The following is a 20,585-nucleotide window of genomic DNA, read 5'->3' on the forward strand; positions in this document are numbered from 1 at the left end:
TGGTGAAGAGGATGACTTTATTAAATATAAAGATACTAAAACAAGAGAGTCTGGGAATAGAAAAGGGACCAAAAGGACAAAAATTTCAGTTCTACTAAACTCCAATCCATAAACAAAGCGCTGACGATGGGGGAATTAACACAGCAGAACGTCCACTTGTTGAAGCCTATTGTTTGGTCAGACACCTGAGGGACAATGGGCTCCAATAGCCACCGCGTTGTTATGCCTGCATCACTGGCCTTGACTCCTTTGCTTCCAGTTTCACTCCGGATCCAGCGAATCCAGTCCCGCCCTATGCCCAAAAACAACAGCACAGTGAGAACTGCAGTCAGACTAAAATCCCATGACCTTTCCCTGGCACTATCTAGAAGAGTTTAAGTGCACAAATCCAAAGTCCCCCATTAGAAAGAAATTACATTCATGTAGCGGGCATCCCAAGGTGCTTTGCAGCCAACTACTTTCCATATGCATAAAAGCAACATACTAGACGTGAAATAAAAACACAAAATGCTAGATGTGAAATAAAGACAAAGTGCTGGAAAGAAGATCTTTCAGCATCTGTGGAGAGAGAAAGAGGGTTAATTTTGAGTCCAATATGACTCTTCTTCGGATTGGAGAAGAACTTCGAACTCTAAAGAAGTGTCATATCAGACTCGAAACATTAACTCCATTTCTCTCTTCACAGATGCTGCCAGACCTGCTGAGTTTTCCTAGCACTTTCTGTTTTTACTTTCCACATGCAACTGTTTAGAGGGCAATTCTTCTGTAGTTAAACAAAGCAACCGATTTACAGACAAGGTCCCACAACACACAAAACTATTGTACAAGGGCAGCTTGTCCATCTAACTTGCCCCGTACAATGATGGGTTAATTTGTTTTAGTTATGTGGATTGAGGGAGATATGTTGGCAAAGTCATTACAGAATTCATGTTTCTTCGAATGAAACCATGGGATCTTTTACAGCCACCTTAAGAGGGCAGACGGTGCCTGAGTTTAATGTCTGATCTGAAAGACAACACTTCCGATAATGCAGCACTCCCTCAGTACTTCACTGGCAGTGTCAGCCTAAATCATGTGCGCAAGCATCTGGAGTGGGACTTGAATGGATGACCTCTGGCAAGGGGACAACAGCATCAACACTGTCATTACTGTGAGATCCACCCCATTGCTTATAAAGGGTCACAGTGCCACACTCCTGTTCTCTCTCCGTATCGTCACTTGTTTGGCATCTCGGTTCGGTTGCCATGCAGGTTTAAAAATTATTATTCAGAACATCTGTTCTAATGGAACTGGGGCAAATTAGATCGTTCTTTTACAGAGCTGGCACGGGCTACAATGGTCACTTTCTGTGCTCCAGAAGCCTCCAAAATTAATTGCCAGTTGTGCAGTACTGTGATCATGCTGCAGACTTTAAAGAGGGAGTTGGATTGATAAGTGAATTAAGCATTAACGTATTATCAGTGCGATTTCCAAGGTTCGGTTTCAATCATCTCAGGGGGTCAGAGAGGAACATATCAGGATTTTCTTTTAAACTAATTGTCTCTCTTATTTTTTTCCCCCCTCTTCTGGGATTACAGGGTTGCAAGAGGGAAGTGTCTGATCGTGATGCAAGTCCATCTTCATATGACGCGATGTAGCACTAAGTTGGAGATGTGAAGAAGAATGAGTAGAAATTCTGAATGTGAAACACTTTCGCTCACCCTCTGAATGGGGATTATGTCCTTCTCTGTCAGTATTGCCCCATTGATCGGATCCACCATGTCGTGTTTAATCAGTTTCTCCACACACTCCAGGGTGACCACAGCCCCTCTGCAAACCAGTTTTAAGAAAAAACACAATCACAATAAACCGAGCACAAATGATGAAGGGTCCCTAATGCACATCACTAACACTCCCACTGGTGGTTGACGCTGCTCCACTTCTGTTACTGTGGGGCAGCCCTACAAATGGGGAGTTGGTGGCAATGTCACTTGACTAGTAATCCAGAGGCCCATGCTAATGCTCCAGGGACACAGTTCAAATCCCACCACTGCAACTGGCAAAATTTAAATCCAAATAAAATTAATAAAAAGAATTTAAAAATCTGAAAAAATAAGGCTAGTCTCAGTAATGATGGCCACGAAATGATCGTCGGAGTAGTAAACACCCATCTGCTTCCCTAATGTCCTTTGGGTAAGGACAGCAGATTTCCTTCCTTAATCTGGCCTATATGTGACTCCAGACCCACAGCAACGAGGTTGACGCTTAACTGCTCTCAAGGGCATTTAGGGATGGGTAACAAATGCTGGTTTTGCCAGCAAGGTCCACATCCCATGATAGAATTTTAAAAATCTGCAGCCCGGGTATTAAGAAGCATGTGTTAATGGATCACAGAGAAGGGGAGGGAAAGAGAGAAACAAATTTAAGTTAGAAGTAGCTTTGACTAGAGAGAGGTATAAAGTTTGTGCTGAGTCAGCTGAGTTGAGCTGGGATAACAGTAGGTGGCGCCATAACTGATCTTGGTACCTCAGAGTGGAAGATCAGCCAAAGTTAGCATCCAATCAGACATGCTGGTGCTCGTGTGGACATCAGCCAAAGATGAGGGGTCAAGGTACCAAAGGCAGGTTGGATGGACTGGGCACATATCCCCTTGAGTATCTCCTTCCTTCTTAGGGAGGCCCACAGAATGGAGGATGACTTGCTTCCACTCCGGTTCGATGGGTTCCGAGATGGCCTATCAGTCCAGCCCGCGACCTGCAGACACTACCATAAGTGGGGCAGGTGGTGCTCGAGGGGTTGGGTAGATGGGTTCTTTTGGGGTTTGTGCGCTCCCTCCGACGCTTCGATTTCGCCTCCGCACGTTCCCGACGAAGTCTCTCGATGTGTTCGGCGCCTTCCCGAACGAGGGTCCGCAGTGGTGGCCGGTCAAGAGACAGGGACTTCCACCAGTCAGTGAGTACGCCTGGCCTCTTTGGAGACGTCCTTACAGCATCCTGAAGTGTTTCCGCTGTCCTCTGGGGAGTCTCCTGCTGCGAACAAGTTCCGTGTAGAATAATTGCTTTGGGTGTCAGACCTTGAGAATAAAAGTCTAAAGGGTTGAAGATGATCGAAGGATTTAACCAGGTAGAGTGACAGACACTCTCACCTCTGGTTGGGGTACGGAGAAGAGAGGCCAAAACAAGAGGGCATAACTTTAAAATTAGAACCAGGCCATTGGTTCAGGAAGCCATTCTTCACACAAAGGCTGGTGGAAATATAGAACTCTCTCCGCCCCCACCCCCGCCAAAAAAAGCTGTGGAATCTGGGGTCATTTGAAAACTGAAAATGTCAAAACTGAGACTGGCAGATTTTTCTTAGACAAGGGTGTGGAGGGAGTGCAGCAAAGGTGCATAAATGGAGTTGAGAGGCAGGTCAGCTATAATCTAAGGGAATGGTGCCGAACACGTGCGACGGGGTGAAGGTCCTCCATCTGTTCCTGAGTTTAGCTCAGCGTGATTTAGCGAGGCACTGATGGTCACTATCAAAGCTCAGACACGAGAGCAGATACAGAGAGTGACCAGTGTCCATGGGCCCCGCATCCGGTACAGAGTTAACCCCTTCAGCCCGAGAGGGAAAGCTGTTTAGTGGGAGAACAATAAATATAGACAAATACGTTTTAATAAAGCATCTCCCCCGATAGCTCAGAGGGTGAATTAACCACCTCCAGCAATTGAGAAATATTAACTGGCAGGTCTCAGATATCTGGCACTCAGCAAAGGCATCAATAACTGTGTTGGAGCCAGGGTCCACAACAAAGTTAGTGGCTGGGACACCAGCCCTGGATTGGAAGCTGCTTCCTTGGGGCCTTTTGCTGTCAAGGACAGGGAACAGCAGAATAATATATGAAACAAGCACAAGAAATAGGGGCAGGAGTAGGCCATTCGGCCCCTCAAGCCTGCTCTGCCATTCAATAAGATCATGGCTGATCTGATGTGGCCTCAACTCCACTTTCCTGTCTGTAACCCCATTACCCTGGACTCCCTCGTCAATCAAAAATCTGTCTAACTCAGCCTTGAATAGGCTCCCTTTTTACAAAAAAAAATCTCAAGAGAGCGAGGGAGGTGTTGCAAGGCGATGCTTTGCCATTAAACAGTCCTGATGCCCCCTGAACTGGCTGGAAAGGCCTCTTCAAGGGTTATTAAGAATCAAGACAAGAGCCACATGTCCACTTGAACAGGAAAATAGTGGGCTTTACAATAATCAGAAGCCAGTGCAAATCCCCAAATGACCATATATATTGAAACCAATGTCCCCTACTTGCCGTTGATGGGATTGAGACTCGTGCTCTCCAGGTTACTGGTCCAGTATCAGAACCAGTGTTCCGCCCTACTCTAATAAGAGGCAAATCTTTTGAAGGCCACAGGTGAAGAAGCGATGGAGCAAACATGGTTCCGGGTCACATTGATGGCTCCCACACTGATGAACTGACAACCAGTGTTAGACACTGGAGGCTTGTCAACTGCTAACTCAACAGTTAATCCTTCTGTAATATTACAGATAGTAGATTCCCGGAGGCACAGTCTCCCCTCTGTCAAAGGCTACAGAAAAACAACTTGCATTTGTATAGCACCTTTAATGTAGTCCCAAGGGGAGTGGGGGAGAGGGGCCATGAATCAGGAACTCAGGAACAAGGCGCAGGGTGGGGGGGGGGCGGTGCTGCTGCAAGGCCATGGATCAAGGAATGAGGTGTGGAGTGGAGTGTGGTGGTGGGGGGTGAGGCAGGGGTCGACGCTTCACTTACGAGGGTCGCAGTACAGCACACGGCACGGAGTTTCCCAACACATCCCGAGTCACGGCACAGACGTAGCGCTCCTGCCTTGTGATTAGCTGCACACGGTCCAGCTTACTGTCCACTGGCAAGAAGTTCACAGGGATCAGGTCGTTCATTTTCAGGGGCTTCCCACTCATCGGGCAGTAGACAGTCTTATCCTGCGAGAGGGGAGAAGGCAATTTAACAATTCAGAGATACAGGGGCTGGAGTAGGCTGTCTGGGTCATTAAGTGCTGTCGTTTTATTCGCCACAGCAGTGCTCTCGCGTTTATTCCAACTCCCGCACCCTATCTCAATAAGCCCTGATGTATCGACATCAAGTTTAAACATAGGAACATGAGAAATAGGAACAGGAGTGGACCATAAAGCCCACCGAACCTGCTCCACCAGTCAATACGATCATGGCTGATCCTTGGCTTCAACTCCATTTCCCTGCCCATGCTCCCCTTGTCCCTCCATTCCCTGAGATCAAAAATCTGTCTAAGTCAGCATTAAATATATTCAACAATGGAACATCTATAACCCTTTAGGGAGAGGATTTCAAAGATTCACTACCCTTTGAGTGAAGAAATTTCTCCTCATCTCAGTTCTAAATGTTAGTCTCAGGATGATAAGACTCCCCCTGCCCTGCCCCTGCCCCCAACATGTTCTCGATTCCTCAGCCAATGGAAACAGCCTCTCAGTGTTTACCCTATCAAGCCCCTTCAGAATCTTGTATGTTTCAATAAGATCACCTCTCATTCTTCTAAACTCCAGAGAATATAAGCCCAATTTACCCAGCCTCTCATCCCAGCAACCAGTCTAGTGAACCTTTGCTGTACCACCTCCAATGCAAGTGTATCATTCCTTAAATATGGAGACCAAAACTGCACTCAGTATTCCAGATGTGGTCTCACCATACCCTGTACAACTGTAGCAAGACTTCTTTGTTCCTGTTCTCCAATCCCCTTGCAAATAAAGGTCAACATGCCATTGCTTGCTGTACTTGCAGGCTAACTTGTGTTGTGTTCCTCGTACGAGTGCACCCAAGTCTCTATGAACATCAACATTTAAAAGTTTCATGCCTTTTCAAAAAAATATTCTGCTTTTCTATTCTCATGACCAAAGTGAATAACTTCACGCTTCCCCACATTAACTCCATCTGCCACTTTGTTGCCCACTTACTTAACCCGTCAATATCCCTTTCCAATGTCTTTCCGTCCTCTATTTGTTTTGCGTTAATTACGCTCTGGTGCAGGTTACAGTCCTGTACGATAGTGGTCAGTAGGCCTCCAGTGGCTGGTCAAGAGTAGTTATCAGTCCTTCGATGTGCGTATTATTATATCTCAGCAGCATGGCCCTGGATCAACTGCGTCAGGTGTGGCTCAGTGAGTAGCACTCACACCTCCGAGCCAGCCTTTTCTGATCTCAGTTAAGGGAAAAGTGTTACAAAATAAGGAAAGAAAGATTTAACAGGGGAAACCTGATCAATAATGCAGCTGCTCCTCCTGCAAAGTTAGTGGTTGCATATGCCTGGCAAGGCCAAGATCAGACTTAGCAGCGATGCCTGCACAGTCAAATAGTCTGCCAAAAACTCAATGCAGGACAAGAATGGCCAGTTGGATGACGTGTTGACAGGTCCATAGATATCCTTGGAAGCATTCGGAATATGGGAAGAAGGAAGTCCTGAGGGATGAAACACTTAACTGGTGAGAACTGAACATACTGCTAGGAGGACAGTCCATGATTTCAGGCAGTACAAAACATGGCCTGTACATTGTACTTTCTAACCTGAACACTTTTGACACTATCAGATGAGTACCGTTGTACCTCCCTTCCACTAAAGACGAAAAACTGACTCCAGACCGCAACCCATTGCCATTTTGTGGCCTTGTGTTTTGTGCCACAACCTCCCTAGAGTCAAGTCTTGTAACTTTTTGAAAACCATGCTGTGAAAGGAGCAGACTAGGGGACTGATCTGGCACACGAAGCTCATGCCGTCCATATGCACATGTTAAATGTCTGAGCCTTCATAACGTTTTCTCTCTAAATAGACTAAAATCTCCCGTTGTAACTTTCCACACTCAAGATGGAAATTTCTTACGTAAACATCTTGCTGTAATGACAGCTTCCCAGCACTGGTGGCGGGGTGGGCGGGTGTGGGGTGGGCACTGTACTGCACAGAAACTCCTCTGCTCCAACCAACTCCACTATTCTGCATCACAAATGATCATTTTTTCCTATTTGACTGTAAACATGAAATCACCCAAATATAAAAAAGGGCAGAAGGCACACGGCCCCCTCCTCCAAATTTCACCCCTCCTTTCTTCAAGGAACTGACCCTCGCTCAGACCCACAGGCGCCAGCAGCCCTCCTGTAGCTCACACAAGTGACTGCTCTCTGTGCGTTCCTACATTACAACAGTGACCACACATCAAAAACACTTCATTAGCTGTAAAGTGCTGTCGGAGGTCGTGAAGGGCGCCACGTAAAGGAAAGTCTTCCCTTTCTTGTGTGTGCACCTGGACAGCAGTGGCTGGCTGGCTATTCAACTTTGGCAGGCTTCATACCCCAGATCTCCATCTCTCCCACAGCCGCTCTGCCGTAATTCCTGTAAGAATGACACCTGCAGCAAAACACTGCCCCGTTCATACATAAATACCGCTCGCTCCTCAGCGGCAGCTAAAAAAGTGTTGCAAATAGGGCATTCAAAAAGGACAGAGGCGAGGCATTGAAAGGTTGTGAATCAAAACGTTCTCCTAAATTCCTACATTTACTTTTCTCTAAATAACTCAGTCATTTTCCATCTGCTGAGACCAAGGAAGATTGCCATCTGTAGTCCTCAGATGACTTGAGGGTAGAGGAGAGTAGGACCAAGTAGTGTATGGTACATGCTCACAAACCTGAACTGCATCAGTCCATAAGCCTCCAGTGACTGACAGTAGTAGTCAGTGCAGATGTGATTCAGTCCCCATTTTAAATGGCAGTGGGGAGCGGGGAGGCGGGGGGTGTGGGGTTGGGTTTGGGAGGTCCAGGGCAGCTGGAGGAGAAACAGGAAGAATACCAAACCAGAATCAATTGCCTCGGAGTATCTTACCGGTTTTCTCATGGTAGATGCTTTAGCCTCAGGGGTGAGAGACGGGATCCAAAAGCTGGGCAAGTGCTTTTCATCCTCTTGCTGAGCGGGTTTTCTGCTTGAACTAGCCTGGGGTTCACCTGGGGTCCGAAGGGCAAGTTCAGAGGGGGAGGGAGGGAAAAGAAAAAGAGACCATAAATGATGCAGCTTAATTCCAAACACCGCTGCTGCCTTTGCAACTACATTGTGCACAAGTCCTCACATCCTGGGGGCTGACAGTGACGTAGTGTTAATGTCATTAGACTAGAGGCCCATACTGATACCCTGGGGACACAGGTTCAAATCCCACCACAGATACTGGGTCAAGGAACATGTTTTATGGTTGTGACCATTACTGCTTTTAGTATAGCTGAAATGATAAATTATTCTGAATGTGCTTAGAACTCTTTAATCACGAGAATCGATAGCTAAAAGTGTCTTACCTCTAAAGTTTCTTAAGTCAGTATGTTTTAAAGATGACTTTACAGACAAAATTCGAGGAAAGTTAAAAAATGTGATAATTCAGAGTTAGGTCTATTTTAATTGTTTTCTATTAATACATACATTTATGTAACATGTATTTTACCTTTTATGTACACAATTTATAAATTCTACCAGAGGCATTTGGCAATTTGCTGTATCCTTGGATTAGAAATGCCAAATTTTTGTCTTCTGGCTCCCAATAGTTTTTATTTGAGGCCTTTTTTTTAAAAAAAAGGCTCTTCAGGTTAAAAAAATGTTTGCTGAGCCCTGGACTAGGGACTGGCATGAAGGGCAAAGTAGGGATGAAATCTGCTCCGGTTATCACCGTTATGTCAACAGCAGTCCAATTGCCCTAATGGGCATGACGCTGCCTCCCCCAGTCAAACAGCCCTCATGCAAATGTTGCCGAGGGTTACCCCATGAAACAAGAGGGGCGCCCCATGACGACGTGAACCAGCGATTTCAGAACAGTAAGGGGAGAACGTGGAGGAACGAGTAAAGAGAACAGCAAGAGAAACGGTGGTTAGTAGTCTTCCGAGGAACATTTTTATTAAAAGTTTGCTTCACCATCAGTGACTCGTCAGAAGCAATCCCACAGTATTGCTGCCACTGACAACAGAAACTAACAGAGGAAAAACTCCAACAGGTCCAAAACCCAGAGGCAGCCATTAGCGGAGCACGCCTAGAAAGACTTGCATTTATATAGCACCCTTTCACCTCAGGACATCTCAAAGTGTTTTACAGCCAACCAAGTACCTTTAATGTGTACTCACCGTTTTAATATTAGGAAACACGACTGCCAATTTGTGTAACTTCCACAAACGGCAATTTGTTAACAACCAGATAATTTTTTTTTTAGTGACGTTGATTGAGGTGTAAACAGTAAATAGTGGGCAAGACACTGAGAAGGCCTCCCTTGCTCTTCTTCGAGATAGTGCCACGCAACCTTTTACGTTCACCCGAGAGGGCAGGCGGCATCTCAGTTTAACACCTCAGCCAAAAAATGGAATCTCCAACAGTGCAGCACTCCCTCGGCACTGCACTGTACTGTCAGCCTAAACTGTCGTGCTCAAGTCTTGGGAGTGGGACTTGAACCCACAACATTCTGACTTAAGAGGCGAGACTGCCATCCACTGAGCCCCTACATTTCCTCTGACAGGGGCTGGTGATGCTGATATAGTGAAAACGGAGCCTTCCTTGGACAGCCACAGGCACCCAATGCAGAGCTGCTTTTCTCGTTCCTCTTATCTATGTAGGAAGGTCATGGGTTCAAATCCGACTCCAGGGACTGGAGCACAAAGTCGGGGCTGACTCTCCAGTGCAGGGCGAAGGGGATGCTGCGCTGCCAGAGGTGTCGAGCTCGAAGGTGGATGCAGAAGATTCCATGACATCGTTCTGTTGTTTTGGGGGGGGGGGGGGTGTGGAGAATCAGGGGAGTCCTCCCTGACATCCTGGCCAATACTTATTCTTCAACAACATTGCCAAAGTGGGCGATCTGGTCTTTGATCGCTACGCTTCATGTGGGAGCTTGCTGTGCACAAACTGGCTGCCACGTTTCCTACATTTGACCAGGTCAAAAGAAGTGCTTCCTTGGTTGTGAAGCACTTTGAGGTGTCCCAAGTTGCTGAAGGACACTATATAAATGCAGAGTTCTATATAAAGCTGACATGACGTCAAAGTGATTTTATGTGTGGACCACTCCCCCCCCACCACCCCCAACCCGTCCCCCGCCCATCGCACTGTGGAGAATCCTCTTTTCCTGACTGCAGTGGGACATCGTACCCTCTTTGGAGTTGAAGGGATTCAGTGGCTTGCTCACGATGGTTGACTCTTTCTCCAGGAATGCTTTGACTTTGGTCTCCTTCTCTGCCTTCGCCAGCTCAGCCAGCTCCGTCTTTTTGACGTTCTTCTGTTTCTCGTAAGCCTAGGAAATTTTAAAAGCAGGAAATAAAGTTTCCAAATGGAGGATGGTACAAAACACACAGGAAGTGGGTGCAGCAGATTCACTGAAAAATGGCCAATTGAACAAAGTGCAAGGGGGCTGGGATTCCTGTGGAGCATTGTCCAAACAAGACCAACTGCATGCGGGAGGGGAAGAGAGTGGACATCAGCAGCAACATTTTTCTCTCCACGAATCGAGAGGAGTTGGAGAGCGCAAGAAAAGGCGAGGGCGAGAGTATAGGCGGGTGTGTGAGCGAGAGGGCACGAGCGACAGGAACAGTGAGCGGGAGGGGGGAAGCGAGCAGGGGGGGGGCGAGTGGGGGAGAGAGTGAGCAGGAGGGGGGGGGGGGGAGCAAGCGGGAGAGGGGGGGAGAGCGAGGGGTGGGGGGGTGGGAGTGCAGGAAGTGGGGGAGAGTGCGGGAGAGGGGAGAGAGACAGCTTGTTTGCTGTCAAACACATGACACACAGACAGATTTCATTCCAGGTGGAAGAGATGAGAAAGGGGAATTTTTGTTTTATTTTACTCATTCACAGGATGTGGGCATCACTGGCTGGGCCAGCATTTATTCCCCATCCCTTATTGCCCTTGAGAAGGTGGTGGTGAGCTGCCTTCTTGAAACACGGCAGTCCTTTTGCTACCTTTATCTTCTTGGCAATCTCGGTTTTCTGATGCAAGATGTATTCCAGAATTGCTTCCTTTTCATATATAAAACCATCAGGTCTGTATAATGAAATAAATAATAAGTAATATTCATTAGCCTGACAACCCATTAACCTTTACAGCATTAAACACCAATGTACAGTAACAGTATTCTGACCAGTTCAAAGGGTAAATGCACAATATCTACTGAGCAACAGGGGTTAAATGGTCACAGGTTTGATGCCTGAATCGTGCTGATTTAAGATCGAGCTTGTATTTATATAGTGCCTTTCACAAGCTCAGTGCTAAAGTGCTTTTCAGCCAATTGAATACATTTGAAGCGTAGACATTACTGTAAGGTAGAAAATGTGGCAGCCAATTTGTGCACAGTAAGCTCCCACAAACAGCAATGAGATTAATTGAGTATGGCAATAGAATGATTATGCTACTGGACTAGTAACCCGGAGGCCTGAACGAATGGCCCAGAGTTGTGAGTTCAACTCCCACCACAGCTGCTGAGAAACTTAAATTCAATTGATTAAATAAATTTGGAATGTGAAATAAATGTCATAATGGTGACCATGAAACTAGAGAAACCATGAAGAAATCCCCTGCTATTTCTTTCTGGCCGTTTTAATTGAATACCCTGCCAATAATTGAATACCCTAGACAATTCATTATCCAGACAAGCACTGATTTTAATGAGAAAATTACAGAAAGCAATCCCAAAATACAAAGACTTTGGGAATTCAATCTAATAAAAACAGAAGTTGATTCAGTCGCTTGGTATTACAGAACTTGAATATTACTGAAAAGAGAGACATGTTGCTGAAGCTTTTTGTCTTGCATTCATCAGGACAAACACAAGAATGCCAAATTTCAAACGATCACAACAATTCATACGACAGGAGAAAAGAATGCCAATTGGTTGGCCTCCTTGCTCTCTACCACACTCCCTGCTTGTGCCACCACAATGGTCTGGGGGGCACCTGGGGAGCTGGTCAGAGGGACCAGCCAATACTGTCTTGGTTTCCGGGGTAGCAGGACCAACATATGTGCAGGAAGATAAAAGCAAAATATTGCAGATGCTGGAGATCCGAAACAAAAACAAAAAATGCTGGAAAAACTCAGCAGGTCTGACAGCATCTGTGGAGAGAAAGGCAGAGTTAATGTTTCGAGTCTGTATGACTCTTCTTCAGAGCTCTGAAGTTCCACCAACATTCAGGTACCAAATCAATTTTCTGTGGGGTCAGTCCTGATGTGGCAATGGGGAGAGCTAGAGGCAGATGGGGCATGGAGGGGAGGCGAGATTGCCTTTGTGGTTGAAGGGCCCATTGTGGCTGCATGTGATTGCTTTCTATAAGGTAATGCCTCAGTCAAAGGGGCACTATAGTCTCTCCAAGCTCCCGGGTAATTCAAAAAAGACGCAAGGCTTGATCATATTCCTTTTGTTTGCAGAAAATGGGTCTCTGTGTATGAATGTATGTCACTTCTAGCAAGCATAAATGAGCCACATTACGAGCTCAACTACAGTTATTCGTGTAGCTATTAGTACACTCAGGATTGTCAAAATATTTTTAGCAATATTCAAGAATTTGATTCACTCAGTCACCACCAGCCCAATCATAGGCACAGGAGGTAGTGGTACCTGTGGGGAGAGCAGCAGGAACTGGGTTCGGATCCCAAGAGTTTGCAACTTCCAGGAAAGGAGCAAGAAGCATCAGAGGATGGAAAAATTAAGAAGGACTCACGTTATGACAGGATCTTTGCATGGTTGCAAGGACAGACAACAGCAGTCAAAGTCCTTGATGGCATCTTTGCTGAGGCGCAGGGACTGAGTCCCATACCCCGAAACAGCTGGGTGAGAAGAAAGAATCAGTCAGTCACCAACCTCGACCAAATCAACCCTAACACTGTCCCCAGTGAATGGAGTGCTTTTGAAATGTAGTCACTGATGTAAAATAGGAAACGCAACAGTCAACATGTGCACAGCAAGCTCCCACAAACAGCAATGTGATAATGACCAGATAATTTTGTGATGTTGATTGAGGGATAAACATTGACCAAGACTCCAGGGGTGATTATTCTGCTCTTTTTCAAACAATGCCATGGAATCTTTTATATCCACCCAAGAGAGCAGATAGGGCCTCAGTTTCAGCCGAAGACGGCACCTTTGGCAACACTCCCTCAGTACTACACTGGAGTGTTAACCTAGGTTTTGGCACCCAAGCCCTGGAGTTGACTTGAACTCACAACCTTCTGACTCAGGAGGGAGGGAGCTACCGACTGAGCCACAGCTTGAACCATTAAAGAGGGCACTGCACAGCAGGCACCACCAGCCACAATACATCTTTCACCCGCAGGGGCAATCTCCCCTCTCCTTTATGCCCCTTTTTCCTCTATCTCTCCCCATTGCCACACCAGGACTGACCTCACACAAAACTGAACTGGTACATGAGCGTTGGTGGAATCACCAGGCACTCCTGCATGTAATAAAAACAAAAAAACTGCGGATGCTGGAAATCCAAAACAAAAACAGAATTACCTGGAAAAACTCAGCAGGTCTGGCAGCATCGGCGGAGAAGAAAAGAGTTGATGTTTTGAGTCCTCATGACCCTTCGACAGAACTTGAAGTTCTGTCGAAGGGTCATGAGGACTCGAAACGTCAACTCTTTTCTTCTCCGCCGATGCTGCCAGAACTCCTGCATGTATGTTGGTCCTTTTTTTTTATTATTTGCTGGAAGGTGGACATCACTGGCAAGGTCAGCATTTGTTGCCCATCCCCAATTGCTCTTGAAATGAGTGGCTTACTAGGCCTCTTCAGGGGGCAGTTAAGAGTCAACCACATTGCCATGGGTCTGGAGTCACATGTAGGTTGGACCAGGTAAGGATGGCAGATTTGCTTCCCTAAAGGACATCAGTGAACCAGATGGGTGTTTACAACAGTTGACGATAATTTCATGGTATCAATTCTGAGACTAGATTTTGATTCCAGATTTTTTTTTTATTAACCAATTGAATTTATTGAATTCAATTTCAATATTTGCTGCCGTGGTGGATGTTAGCCTGGGTCTCTGAATTAATAGTCCAGTAACCTTAGCACGACATCACCCTACTGTCCTGCTGGTCCCCGCCAGTGCATCCAGGACAGAGGGCCTTGGAAGCCATCATAATCTTGGCTGGCCCCAACACCCCCTCCGACCAGCTCCCCAGGTACACAGTGCACAGTGGTAGTGGAAAGAAAGCATGTGGTACAGGCTGAGAATGCAACAAAACACTTGCAGAAGGATTTATATATTTGTAGTAGAATGAAATGCATAAACAATAAATGAAGGTTAAAGCGCAGCAATGTAAATTAATACATATTTGGAGCATAGGACTTAGCAGCAGTAGTAGGCTATTTGGTTCCTCAAGCCTCCTGCACCATTCAATAAGATTATGGCTGATGTGATTGTGGCCTCAACTCCACTCTCCCGCCTGCCCCCCATAACCTTTGGCTCCCTTGTCAATCAAAAATCTGTCCAACTCAGCCTTGAGTATATTCAATGAACCAGCCTCCACCGCTCTCTAGGGAAGGAAATTCCACATGCCAACGACCCTCTGAGAAGGAAAAAAGCTCTCCTCATCTCAGTCTTAAAAGAGAGGCCCCTTATTCTTAAACTGTGTCCCTCATCTTAAAAAAAAAGAATGGAATTGAATGAATGCAGGCAGACTCACAATGGGAACCACGAGTTATGGAAGATGGTTCTCCATCAATAACGAGATGGTATGCCAAAGTACTGAACAAGCAATTGGAAACGCAGGGAGAATAGTAGAGCACAGAGGTTGGACAAGTTCGGGTAGAAACCCTTCAAAAACATCAGAAGCGAGTTGAAGAAATTTTCTTTTACGATAGAGAGTTCTTCTGATCTGGAATGCGCTGTCTGAAAGAGTGAAGGAGGAACATTCAACAGTACCTTTCAAAAGGAAAGGAGAAAGTTGTAGGGCTATGGGGAATTTCAAAGGGAGCAACGATTTATACTGCATGAGGAAAGGAATGCTGATTGGCTGGCAAGCATGTGTTGGCAAATGTGGCTCACTTGAGCTTGCTAGAAGCTATATATATTCAAAGCAAGGACCAGTCTCCTCTGCAGGCAGAAAGAACATGTCCAGGCATTGTACCTTTTTTGAATTAAACAAAAGTATGGGGGACAATAGTTCCCTGGTGCATTCTCCATTGCAATGCCTTGACCAATCAGAGTCAACTTGCCAACCAATCTTTAACCTTTTCTCATGCAGTATTAGTTGCTGCTCCCTTTGAAATTTGGTATTCTTGCATCTGTCCTGATGAGTGCAAAATGAGAAACTCTTGACAGCATGTCTCTTTTCTCAGCAATACTCTAGGTCTGTACAACCAAGCAACTACTAATTGGAAAATTCTTTCAAAGAGTAACACAGGCATGATGGGCTGAAAGGCCTCGTGTGGTGTGTGATTCTATGCTGACGTTTACAATACACAGGTCAAATCATAATTGGAGTTACCACCGTGTTAAAATGATGCATAAAGAATGGGAAAGGCAAAGTAAACAAAATCGAAATACCGCTGGTGTTGGAATTCTGTAATAAGAACAGAAAAATCTGGAAATACTCAGCAGGTCAGGCACCATCAGTGCAGAGAGTAACATGGTTAATGTTTTAGGTTGGTGACCTGTTTCAGTACCATCAGATTCTGACGAAAGGTCAGCTCTTTATGTTTCTGCCTGACCTGTGGAGTGGTTTCCAGCATTTTCTCTTAATTCTGAAAGTAAACATTGGGAAGACCAAAGCTGTTTGTCCTTGGTACCCAACAAAGCCAGTTTCACCCTCTCCTCCATCTCCCTCCCTGGCTGCTCGCTCAATGTGATCTAAACTGCACGCAATCTCAGCATTTTGCTTGACCCAGAGTCTAGCTTTAAAAACGTCAGATCCTGTCCATTACCACACCTTACTTCCACCCACCCTTTGGCACCCCTCCCTCTCTATTTTTGTCTGTTAGCTCCCATTGATAATATTAAATTCACCCTCCCACTGACAGCCCATACCTGTATCCTTCTTCTTCTCGTAATAGGTATACACAGCCCCCGCTGTGCAGTTCTTCCCATGTCTCGTCATCACTCACACACCAGCCGCGTGGCTCAGTCCTGTAGGAACAGGCAAAGAAAAGTCAGTGAACACAATTATGGATCAATGAGGCCATTCAGCTCATCTAAATTCATGCAGCTAGGAAGATCCCAAAGTTCTCCCAATGCAACATCCAATTGCTTCTGAAATACTTCCGGGGTTTCCATCTCAACATGTCCATTTCCTGTCTTGGCCATCAACTACTTGCATGTATGTAGGCCTTTAACATGGTAAAACCTCCCAAAGTGCTTCACAGGAACAATTACAAACAAAATCTGCCACGTAAGGAGATATTAGGTAGACAAAAAAAATCAAGGATGTGCAAAAGGCCAGGATTGGATGAGCGTAGAGAGGGTTGAGAGGAGATTTGATAGAGGTATTCAAAATCATGCGGGGTCTGGACATCGTAGATAGGGGAGAAAACTGTTCCCACCATGTCATGACAACGGATCACAGCCCAAATTACTTAAGGGAATATTGAACTTTTTGAGGAAGGTGTGCTTTTTTTTTAAAAAAAAGGGGCATCCAAGTAAAAACTAGCTGAGACTGTGCTTTCTGGAAAATTCCTGTATACTTGACCAACTAGTCCAGAGAGGCCCTGGAATGTCACACTTAAAAAAACCCACTTCAGACAGAGACAATTGAAAGGGTGAGATGCAATGCAAAAGACTGAACTTTAATCTCCTATGGTTGTGGAGACGATGGAGACTGATTATCATCTCAGCAGGACCCATCTCCTGTTGAGTTATGTCTCAGAATGTGGACGTGATCGGAGTTCAAAGAAAGCAGATTCTAGGTGAAAGACATGTTTGTTTTATTTCCCCTTCCAGGAATACACAAGAAAAGAGGTTAAAAAGACAGCTCCAAACCTGATCTGTGTTTTCAAGTTCTGGTGTGCTAGTTTGTGCTGTGAAGGTTGCTGCAGAAAAGCAGTACTAGGCATCGCTGCAGCTTGCAGGTAAAAGTCCCTAGCTATTATCTCTTTCTGGCTGGTGGCAAGTCAGCTAAGCCACAGTCAAAAAGGAAACCGGACAACTCCTTCAGCTAACCTGCAGAACCAAGTGTCTCCAAACCAAACTGCTCAACTGCCAAAATCAGGTCTATTGGAATCAGCCAACTTAACAGCTGAAACATTTCACCATCTAGGGGAGCCAGCTCATGGCTCCTCACCCAGGAGCATAGCAAAATTGGGGTCCCATTTGGGAGTTAACAATTTGGGGTATCTCGTCCAGGATCATAAAAAAATTAGAGGACCTCGCCTAGGGACCGGTCGTAACAATTGGTGGAAGGATCAAGAACGAGAGGACATAGATTTAAGTAATTGGCAAATGAAGCAATGGAGACATGAGGGAAAGCTTTTGCACACAGCAATTGGTTAGGGTTGGAATGCGCTAAGAGTGCACTGCAGGCAGGTTCAATCGAGGTATCAAGAGGATTATTATCTGAAAAGGAAGAATGCGTATGGCTACAGGGAGTAGGCGGAGGAGTGGCACACAGTGAATTGCTTATTCAAAGATCCAGCGCAGACAAAATGGGCTGAATGGCCTCCTTCTGTGCTGTAACAATTCTGTGATTTCGGAGGGTTGCAGATCTGGCTAACCAAAGGCACAGCTGCCAACAGCATGAGTGGAGAGGATACACCATAAAGTCTGGAGTCAGAGGGATGCAGACTTTGAGTGATTGTGAGAGGTTACAGGGACAGGGAAAGGCAAGGCCACAAAGGTACTCGAACACAAGGACAAGGCTTTTAAACCTGAGAGATTGGGAACCAGAAAATGCAAATTCTTTCCTACTTTTCCAAACTTAGTGAAAATAGCAGACAACATTATGTATCTCTCCTGTGGTACTGGCAAAGGAGTTCACAGAGCTGATGAACAATAAGTATACCCACCTCAATACAGCTGTACGTACATACGTATGAATCAGGAGCAGGAGTAGGCCACTCAGCCCTTCGAGCCTGCTCCAACATTCAATAAGATCATGGCTGATCTTATTTTAACCTCAACTCCACATTGCTGCCTATTCCTGATAACTTTTCACCCCCTTGCTTATCAAGAACCTACCTAGCTCTGCCTTAAAAATATTCAAAGACTCTGACTCCACTGCCTTTTGAGGAAGAGAGTTCCAAAGACTCACGAACCTCAGAAAAAAATTCTCCTCATCTCTGTCTTAAATGGATGACTCATTATTTTTAAACCGTGACCCCTAGTTCCAGATTCTCCCACAAGAGGAAACATCCTTTCCACATCCACCCTGTCAAGACCCTTCAGGATCTTATATGTTTCAATCAAGTCTCCTCTTATTCTTCTAAACTCCAGTGGATACAAGCCTAATCTGTCCAGTCTTTCCTCATAAGAAAACTCACCCATTCCAGGTATTAGTCTGTAACTGCTACAAATGCATTTACATCCTTCCTTAAATAAGGAGATCAATACCGTACACAGTACTCCAAATGTGGTCTCACAATGCCCTGTATAATAAATTCAATTCTCCTCACAAAAAACGACAGCATTCTATTTGCTTTCCTAATTACTTGTTGGAATTGCATACCTTTTGCACCCAGATCCCTCTGCATTTCATAGCTCTGCAGTCTCTCACCATTTAGATAATATGCTTTTTTTATCCATACTGCCAAAATGGACAATTTCACACTTTCCCACATTATAACCCAGATCTTTGTCCATTCAACTAACTTATCTATAACCTTTTGTAGCCCCCTTACATCCTCTTCAGAACTTACTTTCCTACCTATCTTTGTGTCATCAGCAAATTTAGTAAACATACCTTCGGTCCCTTCATCCCAGTCATTTAAATAAATTGTAGAGTTGAGGCCCCAGCACTGATCCCTGTGGCACACCACTCGTCACGTCCTGCCAGCCAGAAAATGTGCCATTTATGTGTATACTCCATTTCATGTTAGCTAGCCAATCTTCTATCCATGTTTCTCCCTACACCATGAGCTTTTATTTTCTGTAATAACTTTTGATGTGACACCTTATCAAATGCCTTCTGAAAATTTAAGTACAGTACATCCACCAGTTCCCCTTTATCCACAGTAACTCATCTTACTTCTTCAAAGAATTCCAATAAATAGGCTAATGTGGTGAAACTATGACACATATGACTCGAACCTCACAACTCTCCTACAACAAGATCCCTCGCAAAATGGGATAATTTATAAACTTTTACAGTCAGTATTTCATATCAGTTCCAGAATATAATTTAGAGGCATTCCCTTAACTATCAGTATCAGATAATTAATGAGAAAAAAAATGCCGAGGATGAGATACAGTTTGCTGAAACTAAGAAATGTTGTCAGCATATTGAACAATAATTTTATCACTGTTTAAAACATCATTGTTAGCTGGTAAGGAATAAACTTAAACATAATTACTCCACTTTCATGCACAAAGAAACATCCATATAGGAACTCATCACCTCTCAGAAACGTCCAAAGCACTTCCTATACATTGAACTTCAGAATAACTCACTTACATAGACAAACACACAGCAACCATTTTACCTAAAGCAGGGTCCTAGAAACTGCAAACGACCAGTTAAACTTTTTTTTAAAAAAAAACTTTTGGTTGGTTAAGGAATACATACTGGCCAGGATGCCAGGATGCAATAACCTTTGATGTGACACCTTAACAAATGCCTTCTGAAAATCTAAGTACAGTACATCTTTTTCGAATAGTGGCCATGGGATCTTTCGCATCCACCCGAGAGGGCAGACAGCTGGCTTAACATCTCATCTGAAAGACAGCACCACTGACAGTGCGGCACTCCGTCGGTACCCGCCTGGATTACGGGCTCCTTAAAGCTGGCAGTATCTCCAATGGGCAGCCAGAAAGATGCATTAAAAATCTAATGCAGAATAAAATACAGGAAGAGGCCATTCGGCCCATAGTATCTGTACTGGCTCTTTGAGCGTTATCCAATCCCATAGCCTTGCAAATCTTCCCCTTCAAGCGGATATTTAATTCCTTTTTCGAAAGTTATTATTCGATCTGCTGCCTCTACCCTCGCAAGAAAATATTTACAAAAATCCCCCCTTGTTAAATATTTTTTCAACCCCGAAATGTACCTTTAATTTTGGTCTCAGATTCTCCCAAACACGGGACCTCCAGACCGGAAGTGCGCAGGATTTGACCCGAACGGAAGGAAGGAAAAGACGGCAGGTTTCCTTCCGGCGTAAGCGGACGGAAGCAGATGAAAGGGTGGTGGCAGCCGCTGAGCATGCGCACACGCATCTCACTGCGTACGGGGTGTAAAATATCAATTCGAAACCCTCGCTGACGGGGCCTGATCGGTAACCGGGAGTGTGGCTAGGTTCGCGGCTGGTTTTAAAACGAGCGGATGGCCGGCCCGCTGGCCCGCTGTCAGCTAGCGCGCCCCCTACTGCTCAGGAGGACCGCTGACTCCCACCAGCCCTGTAGCCCCATCTGAAAAGTGGCCAACCCCCTTCCTAAATATCACTTAACAGCTAAAAGAAGATAC

The 20,585-nt window shown here is 45.3% G+C and overlaps 1 protein-coding gene across 1 annotated transcript; it reads right to left on the minus strand.

Annotated features, from left to right (window-relative positions):
* LOC121271805 (nitric oxide synthase interacting protein) lies at positions 1–20,299 on the minus strand. The gene is made up of 9 exons (XM_041178090.1): positions 20,173–20,299; positions 16,007–16,105; positions 12,698–12,803; positions 10,946–11,027; positions 10,148–10,289; positions 7,865–7,983; positions 4,760–4,947; positions 1,701–1,809; positions 1–292 (listed from the first exon to the last, which is right to left on the minus strand). Exons 2-9 carry the CDS (start codon positions 16,074–16,076, stop codon positions 221–223), a joined length of 888 nt encoding a protein of 295 aa, XP_041034024.1. The 5' UTR covers positions 16,077–16,105; positions 20,173–20,299; the 3' UTR covers positions 1–220.
* Between the last annotated feature and the right edge of the window lie 286 nt (positions 20,300–20,585).

The sequence above is a fragment of the Carcharodon carcharias genome, chromosome 31 (genome assembly GCF_017639515.1).
Source record: "Carcharodon carcharias isolate sCarCar2 chromosome 31, sCarCar2.pri, whole genome shotgun sequence".
Taxonomy (NCBI): Eukaryota; Metazoa; Chordata; class Chondrichthyes; order Lamniformes; family Lamnidae; genus Carcharodon; species Carcharodon carcharias.

Coding starts and splice junctions, on each gene's coding strand:
- LOC121271805 (XM_041178090.1), bottom strand. CDS start 16,076: ATGACGAGACATGGGAAGAACTGCACAGCGGGGGCTGTGTATACCTAT. Junction 12,804..16,006: donor CGAGAAGAAGAAGGATACAG/GTATGGGCTGTC, acceptor CTTCTCACCCAG/CTGTTTCGGGGTATGGGACT. Junction 11,028..12,697: donor TGCAAAGATCCTGTCATAAC/GTGAGTCCTTCT, acceptor TTCATTATACAG/ACCTGATGGTTTTATATATG.